We start from the raw sequence: 21,773 nt of genomic DNA on the forward strand, positions 1-21,773 counted from the left end.
CGTGGTTAGACCGGATGGATGAGTTTAGACTCTATTCATTAAATAGGTTAAGGGTATGTGTGGGTGTAGTTAATTGTGGGAGGAGCTACAGTGCTATATAAGGAATGTACTCTATGTATTCAGTACTCAGACTTTGCTGTATTTTGGTGACGCTAGTCCCTCTGAGTCCCGATCGGTGATCCAATAAAGAATCTCTTCCTTCCTGAAGAAACCTGTGTCCATCTCTCTGTGCTTGGCTTCCGTCAGTTTCTCCGGTATCACCATAATACAGGGAGAGGGGGATTGTACCATAATACAGGGAGAGGGGGGGATTATACCATTATACAGGGAGAGGGGGGATTATACCATAATACAGGGAGAGGGGGATTATACCATAATACAGGGAGAGGGGGGATTGTACCGTCATACAGGGAGAGGGGGATTGTACCATAATACAGGGAGAGGGGGATTGTACCATAATACAGGGAGAGGGGGGGATTATACCATTATACAGGGAGAGGGGGGATTATACCATAATACAGGGAGAGGGGGGGATTGTACCGTTATACAGGGAGAGGGGGGTTGTACCATAATACAGGGAGAGGGGGATTGTACCATAATACAGGGAGAGGGGGGGGTTATACCATTATACAGGGAGAGGGGGGATTATACCGTTATACATTATTGATTATACCATTATACAGGGAGAGGGGGGGATTATACCATAATACAGGGAGAGGGGAGATTGTACCATAATACAGGGAGAGGGGGGATTATAGCTTTATACAGGGAGAGGGGGGAATATACCATTATACAGGGAGAGGGGGGATTGTACCATTATATAGGGAGAGGGGGGATTATAGCATTATACAGGGAGAGGGGGGATATACCATTATACAGGGAGAGGGGGGATTATATCATAATACAGGGAGAGAGGGGATTATACCATTATACAGGGAGAGGGGGGATTATAGCTTTATACAGGGAGAGGGGGATTGTACCATTATACAGGGAGAGGGGGATTATACCATTATACAGGGAGAGGGGGGATTATAGCATTATACAGGGAGAGGGGGGATATACCATTATACAGGGAGAGGGGGGATTATATCATAATACAGGGAGAGGGGGGATTATACCATTATACAGGGAGGGGGGATTATAGCATTATACAGGGAGATGGAGGATTGTAGCATTATACAGGGAGAGGGGGGATTATACCATTATACATGGAGAGGGGGGATTATACCATTATACAGGGAGAGGGGGATTATACCATTATACAGGGAGAGGGGGGATTATAGCTTTATACAGGGAGAGGGGGGATTATACCATTATACAGGGAGAGGGGGGATTATAGCTTTATACAGGGAGAGGGGGGATTATACCATAGTACAGGGAGAGGTGGGGATTATAGCGTTATACAGGGAGAGGGGGGGATTATAACGTTATACAGGGAGAGGGGGGATTACATTATTATACAGGGAGAGGGGGGATTATACCATAATACAGGGAGAGGTGGGGATTATAGCTTTATACAGGGAGAGGGGGGATTATACCATAATACAGGGAGAGGTGGGGATTATAGCGTTATACAGGGAGAGGGGGGGATTATAGCGTTATACAGGGAGAGGGGGGATTATACCATAATACAGGGAGAGGGAGGAAATTATAGCTTTATACAGGGAGAGGGGGGATTATACCATAATACAGGGAGAGGTGGGGATTATAGCGTTATACAGGGAGAGGGGGGGATTATAGCGTTATACAGGGAGAGGGGGGATTATATTATTATACAGGGAGAGGGGGGATTATGGCTTTATACAGGGAGAGGGGGATTATACCATAATACAGGGAGAGGTGGGGATTATAGCGTTATACAGGGAGAGGGGGGATTATAGCGTTATACAGGTAGAGGGGGGATTATACCATTATACAGGGAGAGGTGGGGATTATAGCATAATACAGGGAGAGGGGGGATTATACCATTATACAGGGAGAGGTGGGGATTATAGCATAATACAGGGAGAGGGGGGATTATACCATTATACAGGGAGAGGGGGATTATACCATAATACAGGGAAAGGGGGGATTGTACCATTATACAGGGAGATGGGGGATTATAGCTTTATACAGGGAGAGGGGGGGATTATAGCATTATACAGGGAGAGGGGGGGATTATAGCATTATATAGGGAGAGGGGGGATTATAGCGTTATACAGGGAGAGGGGGGATTATACCATAATACAGGGAGAGGGGGGATTATACCATAATTCAGGGAGAGGGGGGGATTATAGGTTTATACAGGGAGAGGGGGGATTATACCATAATACAGGGAGAGGGGGGGATTATAGCTTTATACAGGGAGAGGGGGATTATACCATTATACGGGGAGAGGTGGGGATTATACCATTATACAGGGAGAGGGGGATTATACCATTATACAGGGAGAGGGGGGATTATAGCTTTATACAGGGAGAGGGGGGATTATACCATAATACAGGGAGGGGGGATTATACCATTATACAGGGAGAGGGGGATTATACCATTATACAGGGAGACGGGGGATTATACCATTATACAAGGAGAGGGGGATTATACCATTATACAGGGAGAGGGGGGATTATAGCTTTATACAGGGAGACAGGGGATTATACCATTATACAGGGAGAGGGGGGATTATACCATTATACAAGGAGAGGGGGATTATACCATTATACAGGGAGAGGGGGGATTATAGCTTTATACAGGGAGAGGGGGGATTATACCATAGTACAGGGAGAGGTGGGGATTATAGCGTTATACAGGGAGAGGGGGGGATTATAGCGTTATACAGGGAGAGGGGGATTATACCATTATACAGGGAGAGGTGGGGATTATACCATTATACAGGGAGAGGGGGATTATACCATTATACAGGGAGAGGGGGATTATACCATTATACAGGGAGAGGGGGGATTATAGCTTTATACAGGGAGAGGGGGGATTATAGCATTATACAGGGAGAGGGGGGATTATAGCGTTATACAGGGAGAGGGGGGATTATACCATAGTACAGGGAGAGGTGGGGATTATAGCGTTATACAGGGAGAGGGGGGGATTATAGCGTTATACAGGGAGAGGGGGGATTACATTATTATACAGGGAGAGGGGGGATTATACCATAATACAGGGAGAGGTGGGGATTATAGCTTTATACAGGGAGAGGGGGGATTATACCATAATACAGGGAGAGGTGGGGATTATAGCGTTATACAGGGAGAGGGGGGATTATAGCGTTATACAGGGAGAGGGAGGATTATATTATTATACAGGGAGAGGGGGGATTATGGCTTTATACAGGGAGAGGGGGATTATACCATAATACAGGGAGAGGTGGGGATTATAGCGTTATACAGGGAGAGGGGGGATTATAGCGTTATACAGGTAGAGGGGGGATTATACCATTATACAGGGAGAGGTGGGGATTATAGCATAATACAGGGAGAGGGGGGATTATACCATTATACAGGGAGAGGTGGGGATTATAGCATAATACAGGGAGAGGGGGGATTATACCATTATACAGGGAGAGGGGGGATTATAGCTTCATACAGGGAGAGAGGGGATTGTACCGTTATACAGGGAGAGGGGGGATTATAGCATTATACAGGGAGAGGGGGTATTATAGCATTATAAAGGGAGAGGGGGGATTATACCATAATACAGGGAGAGGGGGGATTATACCATTATACAGGGAGAGGTGGGGATTATAGCATAATACAGGGAGAGGGGGGATTGTACCAGTATACAGGGAGAGGGGGGATTATAGCTTTATACAGGGAGAGGGGGGATTATAGCATTATACAGGGAGAGGGGGGATTATAGCGTTAAACAGGGAGATGGGGGGATTATAGTATTATACAGGGAGAGGGGGGATTAGGGTATTATACAGGGAAAGGGGGATATTAGGGCATTATACTGGGAGAGTGGGAGATTCGGGCATTCATTTATAAATTAATTAATAACATCATGGAAAAAAATAGGCTGATACCGACACAACAAAAATAACTGTAGAACCCGGTGTTTACAAAGCACTAATTCTTTTATTGAGATCACTTGATTAGCAATAAAACACAATGCCTGCATTTTTTTTTTAATTAATATTATTTTATCGACTATAAAAACACGCCAAGTTAAATGTACAACAATGAAACATAATTTGCGCAAACTGTTCTATTCAGATCCAGCCTGTAAGAACAGGAGTGGAGCCCACCGAGCCAGCGACATCAATGGAGACATCCTTTCTGACCGGAAGGTATTTATTTAAAGAGTTCTCCGGTTTGGTATTCAGTTAATGATGGAACAATAAGGGCTAGTCAGATATGTCCACCACTTTTGGTGGACTTCCCCAACACTGTATGTGTCACATCTGCTGCTGAGCAGTACAACTCGCAGAATACTTAAAGGACAACTATCATCACATTTTCACTTCTTGTGTTTGAATGTTTATTACATTTTATTAAACATGATTTCATGATTTAGTTATTTTTTCCTTTAAGTCTCCCTGGCTGTAAGGGCCCAGTATGACTGCAACACATGCGCCCCCTAGTGTTCTCATGTAATAAGCAGTCATTAGACAATTATCTGTTATTTATAAATGTTCACTTAGCAGCCCACCATATCGGAACAATCCACCAGAGCTAGTTTGATAAGTCAACAATTGCATTGCTACAAATCTTGACGTGCACCTCTCACCTACTGTGTTATTAGGCAGGACATCTATAGTTTGGAAGGTATACCTACCCAATGATCACACTTCCTCCCCCAACATTGGCTTTGCATGCATTCACCCCACTGTTAAATTATGAGCACAGTACCCCACGTTTCCTATCATGCAGGTGCACACTAGTAGGTGTGGGGTGCTGCCTTATTACTTAGTGGTGGTTTGGTTGTGCTTGTCAATCTGGCTAGATTATATTTTATTTCTTGGAAACTGGCACCAGTGACATTTGCAGTGACGGGTTTATCAATGTATTAGCAATCCTTGAAATATCTGATCCAACGGGTTTAATATAAAATCTTCTCAAGCTGATTCAGGGGAAATATCTTATTGTTTATGTTTGCAAAATGAAACGCTCCGTAAAGTAAATGTGTCATTCAAGAAAGATAGTATCTACACTTATTACACCCTGGTCGCTACTAACTGTATAATACAGATAACACATTCATATTGTCATCTGTATTGTACTACAACACAATATCACCCCAGCTTTATCATAAATGTGGAAACTCTGATAAATTGCAACAACTTCCCAGCCGAGTCAGAATGGAAATATAGCAGGAAGTTATATTAAAAAAAATACCAAGCTGAGGCAATATATTTTTAGAAACCTAGAATTGGTCTGTCTCCAGTCGGCAAATTCCCTTTTCTTCTGACGTTCACTTGGGGCTTGATAATTTCAGCTTGCGATTTCTTATCTGCCGCAGGCGAAGCATGAGCTCCTTGGGAAGTTTACCCCCCTTGGCCAGCAGTTCCCTCAGACGTTGTTTTGGTGTCTTTGAGATATAAAAGTCACAGATGGTTGGACGGTCTTCATAGGAAACACGGCACGACTTGGTTGATGGATGGTATCCTTCAGCCTTGGCAGTGACTTCATATTCCCCAGGGTTGAGAAGACGCCAGTAATCCCCATCAATTGCTGTTAAAATAAAGCAAAACGTGTGGATTATATTAGACCTCTTATTCACCAGCATATTCACTAAACCATCACATTCTGACTTGACCAAATTCATTACATAGTGATTTTATCAAATTTTTGAAGATCTGTAATTGAACTTCCAATACTTTTGCATCCATAACCATCCCTCATACACATATGCAATAAATAAATAAAAAATCAGAAGTCCAGTGATACTTTCATCAGTGATAAGTCTCTAAACATCAGGATTCCTTACTTAGATGTAACATCAAGATGTAAGGCCTGGCAATGCCATTCTAGAGATGTTTATATCTCCTTCCCAGAATTTTAGAACGTTGCAGATTACCAAATAAGTAACCGATGAGTATATTGAAAATTGAGTTTGCTCTACCTGTGCGGATGTCATGGTTAAGGCCATCCACTGCAATGATGGCCTCTGGAATTCCCTTTTCTGTGTCTTTGTCACGTACCACACCTTTTATGCCTCGATGGACCTGCAAAATATGCATATTATTATATATATCCTAATGTAAGCTATTGTGCAATAATTACTCTGCAGTGCGATTAATAAATCCTGTTGATGAAACATTGAATACATGATCAATGGGTAACTGGCTAAATATAGAATTAGTAAATGGTCAATATGAGGTCTAAACAGGGAATAAGAGACCTTACAGCAGAACCCATCCATCTCCCCCCTCCCCCCCCCCCCCCGTTCCTGAATTATCAGAGCCACAGGAGATGTTTCGTGCTGGGAGAGTCCTATTGTTTTTCAAACCACTTAAAAAAGTTTTGTAAAAACTAGGGAGGCTGTGCACACAGAGTAGTTGCTCCATAATAACTATTATTAGCTGTAGTGTTTATGGTGCTTAGGGTGGCCATTTAAATTAAGTATTTGTCATCAAAACACAAATTTGAATGTTCCTCATCTGGCCTCCATCTTTTGCCACCTATAACAGTATCTGCATGTGAGTGCTCCCAGCTGTGCTGTTAGTAGCACACAGTCCATCCCCTACTAACGGTTCGTATAAAGACCTGTTCCATGTAGACCAGGAGAGATTCTTTGTTATTCTCCCATTCAGTAGGAAGCTCCACCTCGTGTGGGAATTTGTCACAGGAGAGCTCCACCGTCACCTCAAAACAATTGGTATGAAGGTAGCTGAAATCATTCATACCTGAATGAAAAACATAAGGCAACTTCAGTATCCTAATGTAATGGATCTATAAATAGAGTTTATTGAGAACATCACAGGACTCAGAGAGTAAAGAGAATCTACTGCATGGAACCTCAAGTGAAGCCATCTTGGTTGTGGCAGGACAGTCCCTACTTTTGGGTCATATACTGCCGCCCTGGCCTTACTGACCGTTGGACACCAGGGAACTGTCCCCAAGAAGCATAGATGCACTCACGCTATTCCCAGGGTGTTAGGACAAAGCAAAGAGTGCTAAAAACAATGCTCCTTGCATTATTTGACCTTGGTGGGCCGACCTACCTGATTGGCATACAGTCTGACATGCATTCACGTCAGGTTAACCTCTTAATTCTATAGGTGGACCTGTCCCTTTCTGGGGGGATCCACCCCTTTGGGCAGAGCCAATGACACAAATCATTTCTATTGTCTGCCTCCTTTTACCCTTCACACTGGTGTCCTGTGAAGTTGTAAGGTATACAAGAGCAGGGCCGGCCTATGACACCACATGCACTTTGACAGGGGCAGAATTTTGCTGCCCTGTACTGTGCTTGGCGCGGGCACTACACACTTCACATGTCATAATTGATGTGGGCGTGTGTTTTGATAGGTGTATTTTGTTAAGGGTGGGGGGTGTCAGCATTTTATCCTTGACCCAGGTAGCACAATGTCTTAGGCCGGCCCTATATAAGAGGCAGTATAATATTAAATATTTGATAATGTTCACATAAGAAAACAATTACCAGTTATGTTTCTGAGTGATATTGTGCACAGTAATAATGTATAACAAATATTTGTTTTCTATACAAGCAAATCTTCAAAGCTATTAATATGATTTTACTAACTTCCAGCCACAGTGTGCCAGTCTGCTCCATTGATGATGTTGCCGTGTCTTATGAAGTTCTCATTGTGGCAGATTCTATGATTGTCCTCAGCCATGATGCGGTGGGTAGTGGCATAGACTGTGGCCAGCCAACGAAACATGGAATCATCCGGAGTTGGTGTCAGCTCTTTGGCCAACCAATAGGAACGTGTCATGTCATAAGGGTATGAAACCACTAGTTCACCACCATGCATGTTGGCGCTGAGGACAAAGGGGATTTTCTGCATCCAGTCAATCACCGCTCGAGTTTCAGGGGCAACCTACAAAGAAACCACCGTGTTAGTCAGTATCTTAGAAACACAACATGCAAGCAGAAAAATACATACAAAATAGTTAATCTAAGCATAAGATAAGGCTGCCTTACCAAGAGTATCAACTGGAGATAGAGTATGAGTTACATTTGTTAATATTGATCGAATTTTCCCAAGGAACATTGACTCATTTAAAAATGTTCTTTCAATAAAAAAAAAATCATCTTGGTTTCTGAGGGCTTGACTTTGCTCTCAGTAAAATCTCCCTACATTCGGATGCCCTGCTGCATGCTATAGTGATTAAAGCCAAATCTCTCCTGTAAATCCCAATTAACAACCAACAAAGGGTCATTGCAATTCCAAGCATGGATATCTGGAATGTACAGATTGTGGTAGGATAAAAAAAGGAGATAAATCATGAAAGCATAGGAAATAAAAGGTTTTTTTTCTAATTGTTAGGCCAGCTTCATTTCCAGTCTTTACCTTGACACCTTCCAAAATCATATACTTCAATAAGGACTGTGAGCAATGTTTACTTTTTGTAAATGCAATAAGTGTGTGAGATAAAATGTCATCCTTAAAGTGTCTCTGTCACTTTGCAGGTTTGCTTTTAAATTAATTGTTTTTTTTTGTCTCTCTATAACTCCTAGGGTCTGTTACCCACAATCCATCTGTTAAAAGAATATGACAGGAGGACAAATGGAAATCATAATAGACAGAGGGGAACAAAATGGCGGCACTGAGATATTAAGATTCAGAGCAAGAAATAAAAGATCGATATAAATAAGTAAGTATCCATGGGGGGGGGGGGGGGCGGGGTATAATCATTAAAATACAGGGGCACAAGGAAAGGAAAACTGAAATAAAACAACATGACAGTACTGCTCTAACTCAGCTTTATGGGCAGCTTGGAGAGTCCATGTAACAGACACTACTCACCGTGGCATTGGGCAGCGTGTAGTATTCAGGAATTGGAATATAATGATTAGGAAACTTGTGTGGGACCTGTTCATTATCCTCAGCTTCCCACAAGGGGGTGTTTAGATCCGCAAAGTTGTGGTTTAGGTCGATCCCTTGGTAAGTGTAACGACCGATGGCCCACCCCGACAGCTCGGAACCCTGGGGAGATAGCACGTGGATTTGTTAAAACAGACATTGTACAGCTGGAATGCCACAACTGGAAAACTATTATGATTATGTATGTTTACAGATACTTATGTCTTTTATAATTGGAGTATTATATTATGTGTAAAATACCACCCCCCCATTTGGCAATAAAAGGGTCAAACTTGCTATTAAACTCACCTTTATTTCATGCTCAGGAGAGTCACGTCTCTACAGCTCTGAAATAAATTCTGTGAAGTCATCATTACTGATAACTTGTGTCCAGTCAGATGCTTTAAGAAGCGCTGGGACAAATTGTAAACAATACTATATTATTGTTATTATTATTTTTATTTATAAAGCGCCAACAAGTTCCGTAGCGCTGTACAATGAGTGGACTAACAGACACGTATTTATAACCAGACAAGTTGGACGCACAGGAACAGAGGAATTGAGGGCCCCGCGGCCCTGCTCAATGAGCTTTCATGCTAGAGGGAGTGGGGTAAAGTGACACAAAAGGTAAGGATAGTATTAGACTAGTGACAGTTGCAGAAGAGGAATCAGTTGGGAGCTATTAACAATTTAATTGATACACTTTTATGAATAAGTGGGTTTTTAACGATTTTTTGAAGGAGTGGAGACTGGGTGAGCATCTAACGGAGGTAGAAAAGTAGGTTGCTAGGATATTATTCATTAAGGCCTTAGTGTTTTGTTTTGATGACAGTTTCAGGAGAGGAATACAGGTGCGGGGAGGGAAAGCTGTTCACAGTTTAATTGATATACTCTGCTAAAGAAGTACGTTTTCAAAGATTTTTTTAAAGGAGTGGAGATTGGGAAAAAGTCTAACAGAGAGGGGAAGGGCGTTTCATAGGAGAAGTCTTTAAGGTGAGCATCAGAGATGTCAGTAAGAACAGAGGTTAGACGTAGGTCTCCGGCAGAGCGTAGGGTCTTAGATGGGACATATTTGTTATTAGTGAGGATAAATAGGTCGGAGCAGCATTGTGCAGGGATTTGTAAGCAAGTATAAGGATCTTAAATTGAGCCCTATATCTTACAGGAAGTCAATGTAGGGACTGACAAAAGTGGGAGGCACAGGAGAGTAGTTTTCTTCTGAAGATGAAAGAGCCAGACTGTAGGAGTGCAGCATAAATTTATAGTGGAGAAAGTCAGACACAGAGTGAAACTTTCTCCAACAGTGTTCAGCAGTTCTGGAACATTTTTGGAGGTATCGGGTCAGCTTGGTGTGCCAGGGTTGTAATTGGGGGCGCTTAGTGTGTTTAAGTGTAGGAGGTGCCATGATGTCTAGTTGAGAGGAGAGAGTGGAGTTTTAGAGGGAGGTTGCAGTGTTAGGGTAGGTGAGATTTGAGATGGCTGAAAAGAGACTTTGGTGGAGAATTGCTGTAGGTCAAGACAATGGAGGTTTGTGCAAGACTGATGTGGTGAGGGTGGTGTACTTTGGGTACGGGGTATGTGGATGTCGAAGCACTCACTTCTGCTTTAAAGGTAGCCAACATTTTCCAGGATTTTTTATAGTTTGCTTACTCATCTCTGTATTGAATACATGAGTATCCATGAGGTGTGGATAATAAAATTAAATGTAGACATTTACACTTCTTTATCCTGCAGGTGGGTGCCTCCATCTTGGCTCCCTGTCAATCTATGTTATTAATTCTGTCCTTGAAAACGGCAGTCAGTTGGTGCCTAAACATTGGGGGTATTGGGGACTCGTGTTTCTGGCAGGTTAGGCTGGTGAGAAGTTTGGTAAATTATTACGGTTTTATTTTTGATGCCTTTATCTTGTCACTTTGTAATTTTGCTATATGCATATTATGCCAATTGTTGGTTCATTAAATATCTGCATTCTCTTTTTGGTAATTTTTATGTTTGTTTGGTACGTGAGGGAGTACCTGTGAGTAATATCACCTAGTGAGATATTTTTTTCTATTGTCCTATATTCTCTCCATACGGTGTTATTGTATTAATTCTGTCCTTGGCACCTGGCAGTCAGCTTTGAGAGAGCATACAGAGGGAAGGAAACATTGATTCTATTTCTGTTCTTTATTTGCAATGATTGTCCTCCCTTGTCCGGACTGAACTAGATTTTGAAATAATTTTATAGCAAACAGGGCATTGTTTGACATTACGGTTGAGTCTCAGTGCTATGGTTCTATTTCCAGAGAACCAACGTTTCCCTTTAAGGTAGGACACTCTCTAACTCAGTAAGTGAGGTAGGACACTCTCTAACTCAGTAAGTGAGGTAGGACACTCTCTAACTCAGTAAGTAAAGGTAGGACACGCTCTAACTCAGTAAGTAAAGGTAGGACACTCTCTAACTCAGTAAGTGAGGTAGGACACTCTCTAACTCAGTAAGTGAGGTAGGACACTCTCTAACTCAGTAAGTGAGGTAGGACACTCTCCAAGCTGTCTTCCTGACAGCCGGAAGGTGTTCTTGGGGGATTTATGAACGTGTCAATGGGGTGTTTGGTGAATTCACATTACCAGTTTGTAAGCCTGTTCATATCCATCTGGGTTCATTGAGGGCAGCAGGTGGATTCGAGTCTCTGTCACTAGGCGCACAATGCGGGGATTGCCCTTTTTATATTCCTGGCAGAAATACTCCATGAGGTTCAGCATCAGCTCCCGGCCCACCACCTCGTTTCCATGCATCCCAGCCACGTACCGGAATTCAGGCTCCCCTAGACACAGAACATGATGTTAGTAACATTCCATGAGCAAACCAGCCACAATATGTTCCTAATCTGCGAATAAACTAGTCCAAAGCCTTAATGGTTTAAATATTATACGTTCCCCTTATCAAAACTAACACAGGACAAATAGGATTCAAAGGACTTACCTCTAAAATAATAAATAAAACCCTAAAATCTCCTGTTATTTCTCATAAACATGGGAAAACATTCACCATATTAAAAGGGTGCATTCTCTCCTCCCAGTCCACTTTCCTTGAGCCTTCATTGCCACTAATTCATGAACCTCCCATCCTTCATTGCCACAAATCCCACCATTTTCCACCTTTACGGCTTCTAGTTCATGAAGCTCCCATGTTTTCTGCCACTAATCCATAAACCCCCACTATTTCTACCCCTACTTTTACCCTTTTGTGTCACTTTACCCCACTCCCTCTAGCATGTAAGGGCCCTCAACCCCTCTGTTCCTGTGCATCCATTTGTCTGGTTACAATTACATGTCTGTACATCGCTACGGAATCTGATGGCGCTATAGCAATAATAATAATAATAATAATAATAATAATAATAATGAATCTACTACATTTTCTACCATTAATCCTTAAATCACCCCCTTCATTGCCTCTAATTCATGGACCTCTCACCTTCACTGCCACAAATCCCTAAATCTTCTACCTTCACTGGTTATAGTTCATGAACCTCCCACGTTCGCTGGTTATAGTTCATGAACCTCCCACCTTCACTGGTTATAGTTTATGAACCTCCCACCTTCACTGGTTATAGTTCATGAACCTCCCACCTTCACTGGTTATAGTTCATGAACCTCCCACCTTCACTGGTTATAGTTCATGAACCTCCCACCTTCACTGGGTATAGTTCATGAACCTCCCACGTTCGCTGGTTATAGTTCATGAACCTCCCACCTTCACTGGTTATAGTTTATGAACCTCCCACCTTCACTGGTTATAGTTCATGAACTTCACACCTTCACTGGTTATAGTTCATGAACCTCCCACCTTCACTGGTTATAGTTCATGAACCTCCCACCTTCACTGGGTATAGTTCATGAACCTCCCACCTTCACTGGTTATAGTTCATGAACTTCACACCTTCACTGGTTATAGTTCATGAACCTCCCACCTTCACTGGTTATAGTTCATGAACTTCACACCTTCACTGGTTATAGTTCATGAACCTCCCACCTTCACTGGTTATAGTTCATGAACCTCCCACCTTCACTGGTTATAGTTCATGAACCTCCCACCTTCACTGGTTATAGTTCATAAACCTCCCACGTTCGCTGGTTATAGTTCATGAACCTCCCACCTTCGCTGGTTATAGTTCATGAACTTCACACCTTCACTGGTTATAGTTCATGAACCTCCCACCTTCGCTGGTTATAGTTCATAAACCTCCCACGTTCGCATGTTATAGTTCATGAACCTCCCACCTTCGCTGGTTATAGTTCATGAACTTCACACCTTCACTGGTTATAGTTCATAAACCTCCCACGTTCGCTGGTTATAGTTCATGAACCTCCCACCTTCGCTGGTTATAGTTCATGAACTTCACACCTTCACTGGTTATAGTTCATGAACCTCCCACCTTCGCTGGTTATAGTTCATGAACTTCACACCTTCACTGGTTATAGTTCATGAACCTCCCACCTTCACTGGTTATAGTTCATGAACTTCACACCTTCACTGGTTATAGTTCATGAACCTCCCACCTTCACTGGTTATAGTTCATGAACCTCCCACCTTCACTGGTTATAGTTCATGAACCTCCCACCTTCACTGGTTATAGTTCATGAACCTCCCACCTTCGCTGGTTATAGTTTATAAACCTTCCACGTTCGCTGGTTATAGTTCATGAACCTCCCACCTTCGCTGGTTATAGTTCATGAACTTCACACCTTCACTGGTTATAGTTCATAAACCTCCCACGTTCGCTGGTTATAGTTCATGAACCTCCCACCTTCGCTGGTTATAGTTCATGAACTTCACACCTTCACTGGTTATAGTTCATGAACCTCCCACCTTCACTGGTTATAGTTCATGAACTTCACACCTTCACTGGTTATAGTTCATGAACCTCCCACCTTCACTGGTTATAGTTCATAAACCTCCCACGTTCGCTGGTTATAGTTCATGAAACTCTCACCTTCACTGGTTATAGTTCATGAACCTCCCACCTTCACTGGTTATAGTTCATGAACCTCCCACCTTCACTGGTTATAGTTCATGAACCTCCCACCTTCACTGGTTATAGTTCATAAACCTCCCACGTTCGCTGGTTATAGTTCATGAACCTCCCACCTTCGCTGGTTATAGTTCATGAACTTCACACCTTCACTGGTTATAGTTCATGAACCTCCCACCTTCACTGGTTATAGTTCATGAACTTCACACCTTCACTGGTTATAGTTCATGAACCTCCCACCTTCACTGGTTATAGTTCATGAACTTCACACCTTCACTGGTTATAGTTCATGAACCTCCCACCTTCACTGGTTATAGTTCATAAACCTCCCACCTTCGCTGGTTATAGTTCATGAACCTCCCACCTTCACTGGTTATAGTTCATGAACCTCCCACCTTCACTGGTTATAGTTCATGAACTTCACACCTTCACTGGTTATAGTTCATGAACCTCCCACCTTCACTGGTTATAGTTCATAAACCTCCCACGTTCGCTGGTTATAGTTCATGAAACTCTCACCTTCACTGGTTATAGTTCATGAACCTCCCACCTTCACTGGTTATAGTTCATGAACCTCCCACCTTCACTGGTTATAGTTCATGAACCTCCCACCTTCACTGGTTATAGTTCATAAACCTCCCACGTTCGCTGGTTATAGTTCATGAACCTCCCACCTTCGCTGGTTATAGTTCATGAACTTCACACCTTCACTGGTTATAGTTCATGAACCTCCCACCTTCACTGGTTATAGTTCATAAACCTCCCACGTTCGCTGGTTATAGTTCATGAAACTCTCACCTTCGCTGGTTATAGTTCATGAACTTCACACCTTCACTGGTTATAGTTCATGAACCTCCCACCTTCACTGGTTATAGTTCATGAACTTCACACCTTCACTGGTTATAGTTCATGAACCTCCCACCTTCACTGGTTATAGTTCATGAACTTCACACCTTCACTGGTTATAGTTCATGAACCTCCCACCTTCACTGGTTATAGTTCATGAACCTCCCACCTTCACTGGTTATAGTTCATGAACCTCCCACCTTCACTGGTTATAGTTCATGAACCTCCCACCTTCACTGGTTATAGTTTATGAACTTCACACCTTCACTGGTTATAGTTCATGAACCTCCCACCTTCACTGGTTATAGTTCATAAACCTCTCACCTTTACTCGTTATAGTTCATGAACCTCCCACCTTTTCTAGAAATGATGCATGGATCTCCCACCGTCTGTGCCACTAATGCATGAATCTCCCAACTTGATTTGTAGCTCTTACCAAGTTCATGTTCTCCTGGATTGTCTGATATTTCCATGACGTACATTTTGAGTCCATTGTAACTCTTGCCTATGCTGTATACTCGGGTGATCTCTGGACATTCCTCGTTCACTCTCTTCATTAGCTGCAGGGAGATCAATAAATCAGCTTGAAACAAACAATCAGGGTGTATATGTCACCTGTGGACAAATCACCGAAATGCCGTCCAGGAAACTGGAATTAAATCCTTTGTTAATGTTAGAATGACCAGCTGCAAGGATTGAGTCAGAACAACTTGTTCACGATTTATGTTCCTCAGTATAGTTTGGGCTCAGCAAATTAGTTCCATGCAAACAGTATAGACGAATTCCACCACATTACATTCCATTCATTTCCAAACAACAAGGCAGCACCTCACCTGATGTGTGTACGAATCAAAGACATAATCACACAGATATATTCTGCAAACAATGAAGTAAGTTACTCCATACTTAGTAACTCTATACTTCATTGAGTCCAATAAACCGAATGATTCAGACACACTCAGCATTATGAAGCACTTTACACAGCCTAAACCAGGGTTCCCCAAACCCTCTCTCCAGATGTTAATGAACTACAACTCCCATGATTCTCTGGCTGTCTCATTCAAAGAATCATGGTAGTTGTAGTTCAGTAACATCTGGAGGGTCAGAGTTTGGAGAGCCCTGGCCTAAACTAAAGGCAGGAATCCAGGATAGAGATCTGTCAAACTTAGTTTAAATATTCCGACCCGTAATCACTGTGTAAGTTCTTGGTGAGGAGGAATAAGTGGGAAGCCAGGTCCGCTGACCTTTTGTGGATTTGATAATTAACGCTCACTGACCTCATCGGAAGGCTTTCCGTTGCCTTTCTATTTACCAAAAATGTTTATGTGATAAACAAATGAAACACATATACCAATAAACGTGTGTGAGTCTCGCCTGTAATCTCTGTGGGTAAACCACAACATAAGCTGTTTCTGCGCTACAATTTATGGATTCCTTTAAAGAGGAAATTCAGTCAGTCTGTTTTGAGTTTCGTTTCAAACCTGAAGAATCTCTGTGTGAATCCGGCGCAGTGCGCAGATATCACATTTTACTATTTATTTATTTTGAGGCTTCTAGTTACTCTTTCTAAAATCGAATGGTACGTGTGATGGTACCATTGTAATAGAGGCCAAGCAGCGACATCTAGTGGACGATTAACAGTATGGCAGGTATGAGTTTTGTGGACATTTTATTGCATGTTAACCCCTGGATGAATTGGTGTGAGGGTTTGCTTACCTCATACTGGGTTGAACATGTCTATAGACATTTCACCCACCATTTTATATTATATACTAGACTGCCATGTGAAACAAAGCAAATGTAGGTACAGAGAACATGCCCAAGCGATTTATAATCTCTATAAACTCTAATAAACCCTATACAATGATGTATCGTTTTGTTCCTCAATGTGTGTCTTAGTATAGTGATACCTACCGATCCACGTCACCAACACCGTGAATTCTAAGAGCACAGAAAGGTAATCGACTAGCGCCAACAAGATCTTGCAATATTTTCATTTCCTTCATCTTTTTATTCATAAAAGAAAATGTGTTTTTTTTTCCCGACAGTATTGAAAACAGATTCACAAATAAATGAAAATGAAGATGGATTTTCTCTTGTGTGCATTGTTTGGTATAAAATACTTTAATATACACTTTAATATACACAGTGAGGGAAACTAGCCTGTTAGAATGTTCATTCAGCAGTCACCCATCTCCCAATGTATCTCCTCAGTGTTTCTGCTCTGGGATCCACTAATGAAACCCTTTGACCATAATACGTATCTTCCTGCATTTTATTGGTATTTAGCTAGAAATGGAATATGCCCCTTTTTCTGTGGCAGGCACAGCGGGTTACCATGTCTTTCTGTTAGGTTTCAGACATATGTTCAAGAATAGATGTTTGGAAAAATATGACTATTGTATTTATTGAGATACAACTCCTATACAATAAATATATTTATTTAAAAGAAATCAAGGGAAACATTAAATAAATAAAAAATCACAATGTGTGCAAGGATCCACTATAATAAACAATGTACCAATGAACTCTCTCTTTTGGATATGTAATACAATACAGAGTGGAATGTAAATAATTTATCACCTAACTCTATATTGTGGGTACAAAGTGTGAAATAAAGTATCAAAACAGCTGCCCAAAAGATAACATAAAAAAGCAACCACAAAAAAACAGTATCTATAAACAATATAAAAGTGACAGAAATATATAGAAAATATATAAAAAGTAAATAAACAATTATAAAAGTACCTGCCTCGGTGTGGGCCCCCCACCGAGGTAATGGAAGAAAAAACCCCAGAAAAAAGGGGGGGTTGAGAGGGAGTTCTATGCCGCCAGCATCCGACCCACTTCAAAAGGGGTCCGTCGAGGAACCATGATATGCACCGCGGTCGGGATCTTCAAAAAAGACCGCGGTGAAAGTTGTGGCAGACCACCCACAGAGACAGCTGGTAAATCACTCACAGGTAGATCTATACCGCGGTCGGTATCTTCTCAAAAGACTGCGGTATAATTTAGATGGAGCAGCCTTGACTGTATACCCGCCAGTCCTCAACTTCCCAGTGTCCGGAGTCTATAGGCACAACACCCCTCACTCACCTCAACGAAAAATAATATGTGGTAAGAGGCACAAAAATTAAAAATAAAAAACAAATAAAAAATGGATTAAATAAACAATAAAAGGCAGCAGAAAAAGATCAAGCGGGACCAGCCACACATGGGAAGTTGAGGACTGGCGGGTATACAGTCAAGGCTGCTCCATCTAAATTATACCGCGGTATAGATCTCCTACCTGTGAGTGATTTACCAGCTGTCTCTGTGGGTGGTCTGCCACAACTTTCACCGCGGTCTTTTTTGAAGATCCCGACCGCGGTGCATATCATCGTTCCTCGACGGACCCCTTTTGAAGTGGGTCGGATGCTGGCGGCATAGAACTCCCTCTCAACCCCCCCTTTTTTCTGGGGTTTTTTCTTCCATTACCTCGGTGGGGGGCCCACACCGAGGCAGGTACTTTTATAATTGTTTATTTACTTTTTATATATTTTCTATATATTTCTGTCACTTTTATATTGTTTATAGATACTGTTTTTTTGTGGTTGCTTTTTTATGTTATCTTTTGGGCAGCTGTTTTGATACTTTATTTCACACTTTGTACCCACAATATAGAGTTAGGTGATAAATTATTTACATTCCACTCTGTATTGTATTACATATCCAAAAGAGAGAGTTCATTGGTACATTGTTTATTATAGTGGATCCTTGCACACATTGTGATTTTTTATTTATTTAATGTTTCCCTTGATTTCTTTTAAATAAATATATTTATTGTATAGGAGTTGTATCTCAATATATACAATAGTCATATTTTTCCAAACATCTATTCTTGAGCGCACATACTTTTTTATATTCTTTTGAGCTACCACTCAATTTTAGACGCTTGTGAATGTATGTAGCTGCCAGCCCCTAATATTTGTTGTTTAAAACACCTTGTATCCATTTTTCTATTTTCAGACATATGTTTAAAGATATGAAAAGCCTTTCCACCCCAGCCATTTATAAAGTGTTACTTACCTCTAGGCTTTAATTAGCTCTGTATTGCATACAATGTATAAGAATTGCAAAGAATTATTGCTAGCAGCGCATGCTCTTAAGGTGGTAATACTAAAAGTACAATGTCTTAAGGAAGTATTGCTAGCAGCGCATGCTCTTAAGGTGGTAATACTAAAAGTACAATGTCTTAAGGAAGTATTGCTAGCAGCGCATGCTCTTAAGGTGGTAATACTAAAAGTACAAGGTCTTAAGGAAGTATTGCTAGCAGTGCATGCTCTTAAGGTGGTAATACTAAAAGTACAATGTCTTAAGGAAGTATTGCTAGCAGCGCATGCTCTTAAGGTGGTAATACTAAAAGTACAAGGTCTTAAGGAAGTATTGCTAGCAGCGCATGCTCTTAAGGTGGTAATACTAAATGTACCATGTCTTAAGGAAGGATTGCTAGCAACGCATGCTCTTAAGGTGGTAATACTTAAAGTACAAGCTCTTAAGGAAGGATTGCTAGCAACGCATGCTCTTAAGGTGGTAATACTAAAGTACAATGTCTTAAGGAAGTATTGCTAGCAGTGCATGCTCTTAAGGTGGTAATACTAAAGTACAATGTCTTAAGGAAGTATTGCTAGCAACGCATGCTCTTAAGGTGGTAATACTAAAAGTACAATGTCTTAAGGAAGTATTGCTAGCAGCGCATGCTCTTAAGGTGGTAATACTAAAAGTACAATGTCTTAAGGAAGTATTGCTAGCAGCGCATGCTCTTAAGGTGGTAATACTAAAAGTACAATGTCTTAAGGAAGTATTGCTAGCAGCGCATGCTCTTAAGGTGGTAATACTAAAAGTACAATGTCTTAAGGAAGTATTGCTAGCAACGCATGCTCTTAAGGTGGTAATACTAAAAGTACAATGTCTTAAGGAAGTATTGCTAGCAGTGCATGCTCTTAAGGTGGTAATACTAAATGTACCATGTCTTAAGGAAGGATTGCTAGCAACGCATGCTCTTAAGGTGGTAATACTAAAGTACAATGTCTTAAGGAAGTATTGCTAGCAGTGCATGCTCTTAAGGTGGTAATACTAAAGTACAATGTCTTAAGGAAGTATTGCTAGCAACGCATGCTCTTAAGGTGGTAATACTAAAAGTACAATGTCTTAAGGAAGTATTGCTAGCAGCGCATGCTCTTAAGGTGGTAATACTAAAAGTACAATGTCTTAAGGAAGTATTGCTAGCAGCGCATGCTCTTAAGGTGGTAATACTAAAAGTACAATGTCTTAAGGAAGTATTGCTAGCAGTGCATGCTCTTAAGGTGGTAATACTAAAGTACAATGTCTTAAGGAAGTATTGCTAGCAACGCATGCTCTTAAGGTGGTAATACTAAAAGTACAATGTCTTATTTATTTATTTATTATTGCCATTTATATAGCGCCAACAGATTCCGTAGCGCTTTACAATATTATGAGAGGGGGATTTAACTATAAATAGGACAATTACAAATAAACTTACAGGAACAATAGGTTGAAGAGGACCCTGCTCAAACGAGCTTACATTCTATAGGAGTCTTAAGGAAGTATTGCTAGCAGCGCATGCTCTTAAGGTGGTAATACTAAAAGTACAATGTCTTATTTATTTATTTATTATTGCCATTTATATAGCGCCAACAGATTCCGTAGCGCTTTACAATATTATGAGAGGGGGATTTAACTATAAATAGGACAATTACAAATAAACTTACAGGAACAATAGGTTGAAGAGGACCCTGCTCAAACGAGCTTACATTCTATAGGAGTCTTAAGGAAGGATTGCTAGCAACGCATGCTCTTAAGGTGGTAATACTTAAAGTACAAGCTCTTAAGGAAGGATTGCTAGCAACGCATGCTCTTAAGGTGGTAATACTAAAGTACAATGTCTTAAGGAAGTATTGCTAGCAGTGCATGCTCTTAAGGTGGTAATACTAAAGTACAATGTCTTAAGGAAGTATTGCTAGCAACGCATGCTCTTAAGGTGGTAATACTAAAAGTACAATGTCTTAAGGAAGTATTGCTAGCAGCGCATGCTCTTAAGGTGGTAATACTAAAAGTACAATGTCTTAAGGAAGTATTGCTAGCAGCGCATGCTCTTAAGGTGGTAATACTAAAAGTACAATGTCTTAAGGAAGTATTGCTAGCAGCGCATGCTCTTAAGGTGGTAATACTAAAAGTACAATGTCTTAAGGAAGTATTGCTAGCAACGCATGCTCTTAAGGTGGTAATACTAAAAGTACAATGTCTTAAGGAAGTATTGCTAGCAGTGCATGCTCTTAAGGTGGTAATACTAAATGTACCATGTCTTAAGGAAGGATTGCTAGCAACGCATGCTCTTAAGGTGGTAATACTAAAGTACAATGTCTTAAGGAAGTATTGCTAGCAGTGCATGCTCTTAAGGTGGTAATACTAAAGTACAATGTCTTAAGGAAGTATTGCTAGCAACGCATGCTCTTAAGGTGGTAATACTAAAAGTACAATGTCTTAAGGAAGTATTGCTAGCAGCGCATGCTCTTAAGGTGGTAATACTAAAAGTACAATGTCTTAAGGAAGTATTGCTAGCAGCGCATGCTCTTAAGGTGGTAATACTAAAAGTACAATGTCTTAAGGAAGTATTGCTAGCAGTGCATGCTCTTAAGGTGGTAATACTAAAGTACAATGTCTTAAGGAAGTATTGCTAGCAGCGCATGCTCTTAAGGTGGTAATACTAAAAGTACAATGTCTTAAGGAAGTATTGCTAGCAGCGCATGCTCTTAAGGTGGTAATACTAAAAGTACAAGCTCTTAAGGAGGTATTGCTAGCAGCGCATGCTCTTAAGGTGGTAATACTAAAAGTACAATGTCTTAAGGAAGTATTGCTAGCAGCGCATGCTC

General features: G+C 41.2%; 1 protein-coding gene across 2 annotated transcripts in view; it reads right to left on the minus strand.

Annotated features, from left to right (window-relative positions):
- Positions 1-4,509: 4,509 nt before the first annotated feature.
- The window catches only part of LOC134614095 (probable carboxypeptidase X1), a 40,548-nt gene continuing 23,284 nt past the window's right edge, over positions 4,510-21,773 (minus strand). For both annotated transcript variants that reach the window (XM_063457521.1, XM_063457519.1), the window contains 7 exons: positions 15,278-15,401; positions 11,588-11,784; positions 8,924-9,103; positions 7,696-7,993; positions 6,696-6,835; positions 6,052-6,154; positions 4,510-5,660 (listed from right to left, as the gene is read on the minus strand). In XM_063457521.1, coding sequence (XP_063313591.1) covers positions 5,401-5,660; positions 6,052-6,154; positions 6,696-6,835; positions 7,696-7,993; positions 8,924-9,103; positions 11,588-11,784; positions 15,278-15,401 — 1,302 coding nt within the window. In that variant the 3' untranslated portion in view covers positions 4,510-5,400. The remainder of the gene's footprint in view (positions 5,661-6,051; positions 6,155-6,695; positions 6,836-7,695; positions 7,994-8,923; positions 9,104-11,587; positions 11,785-15,277; positions 15,402-21,773) is intronic.

The sequence above is a fragment of the Pelobates fuscus genome, chromosome 6 (assembly GCF_036172605.1).
Source record: "Pelobates fuscus isolate aPelFus1 chromosome 6, aPelFus1.pri, whole genome shotgun sequence".
Lineage (NCBI taxonomy): Eukaryota > Metazoa > Chordata > Amphibia > Anura > Pelobatidae > Pelobates > Pelobates fuscus.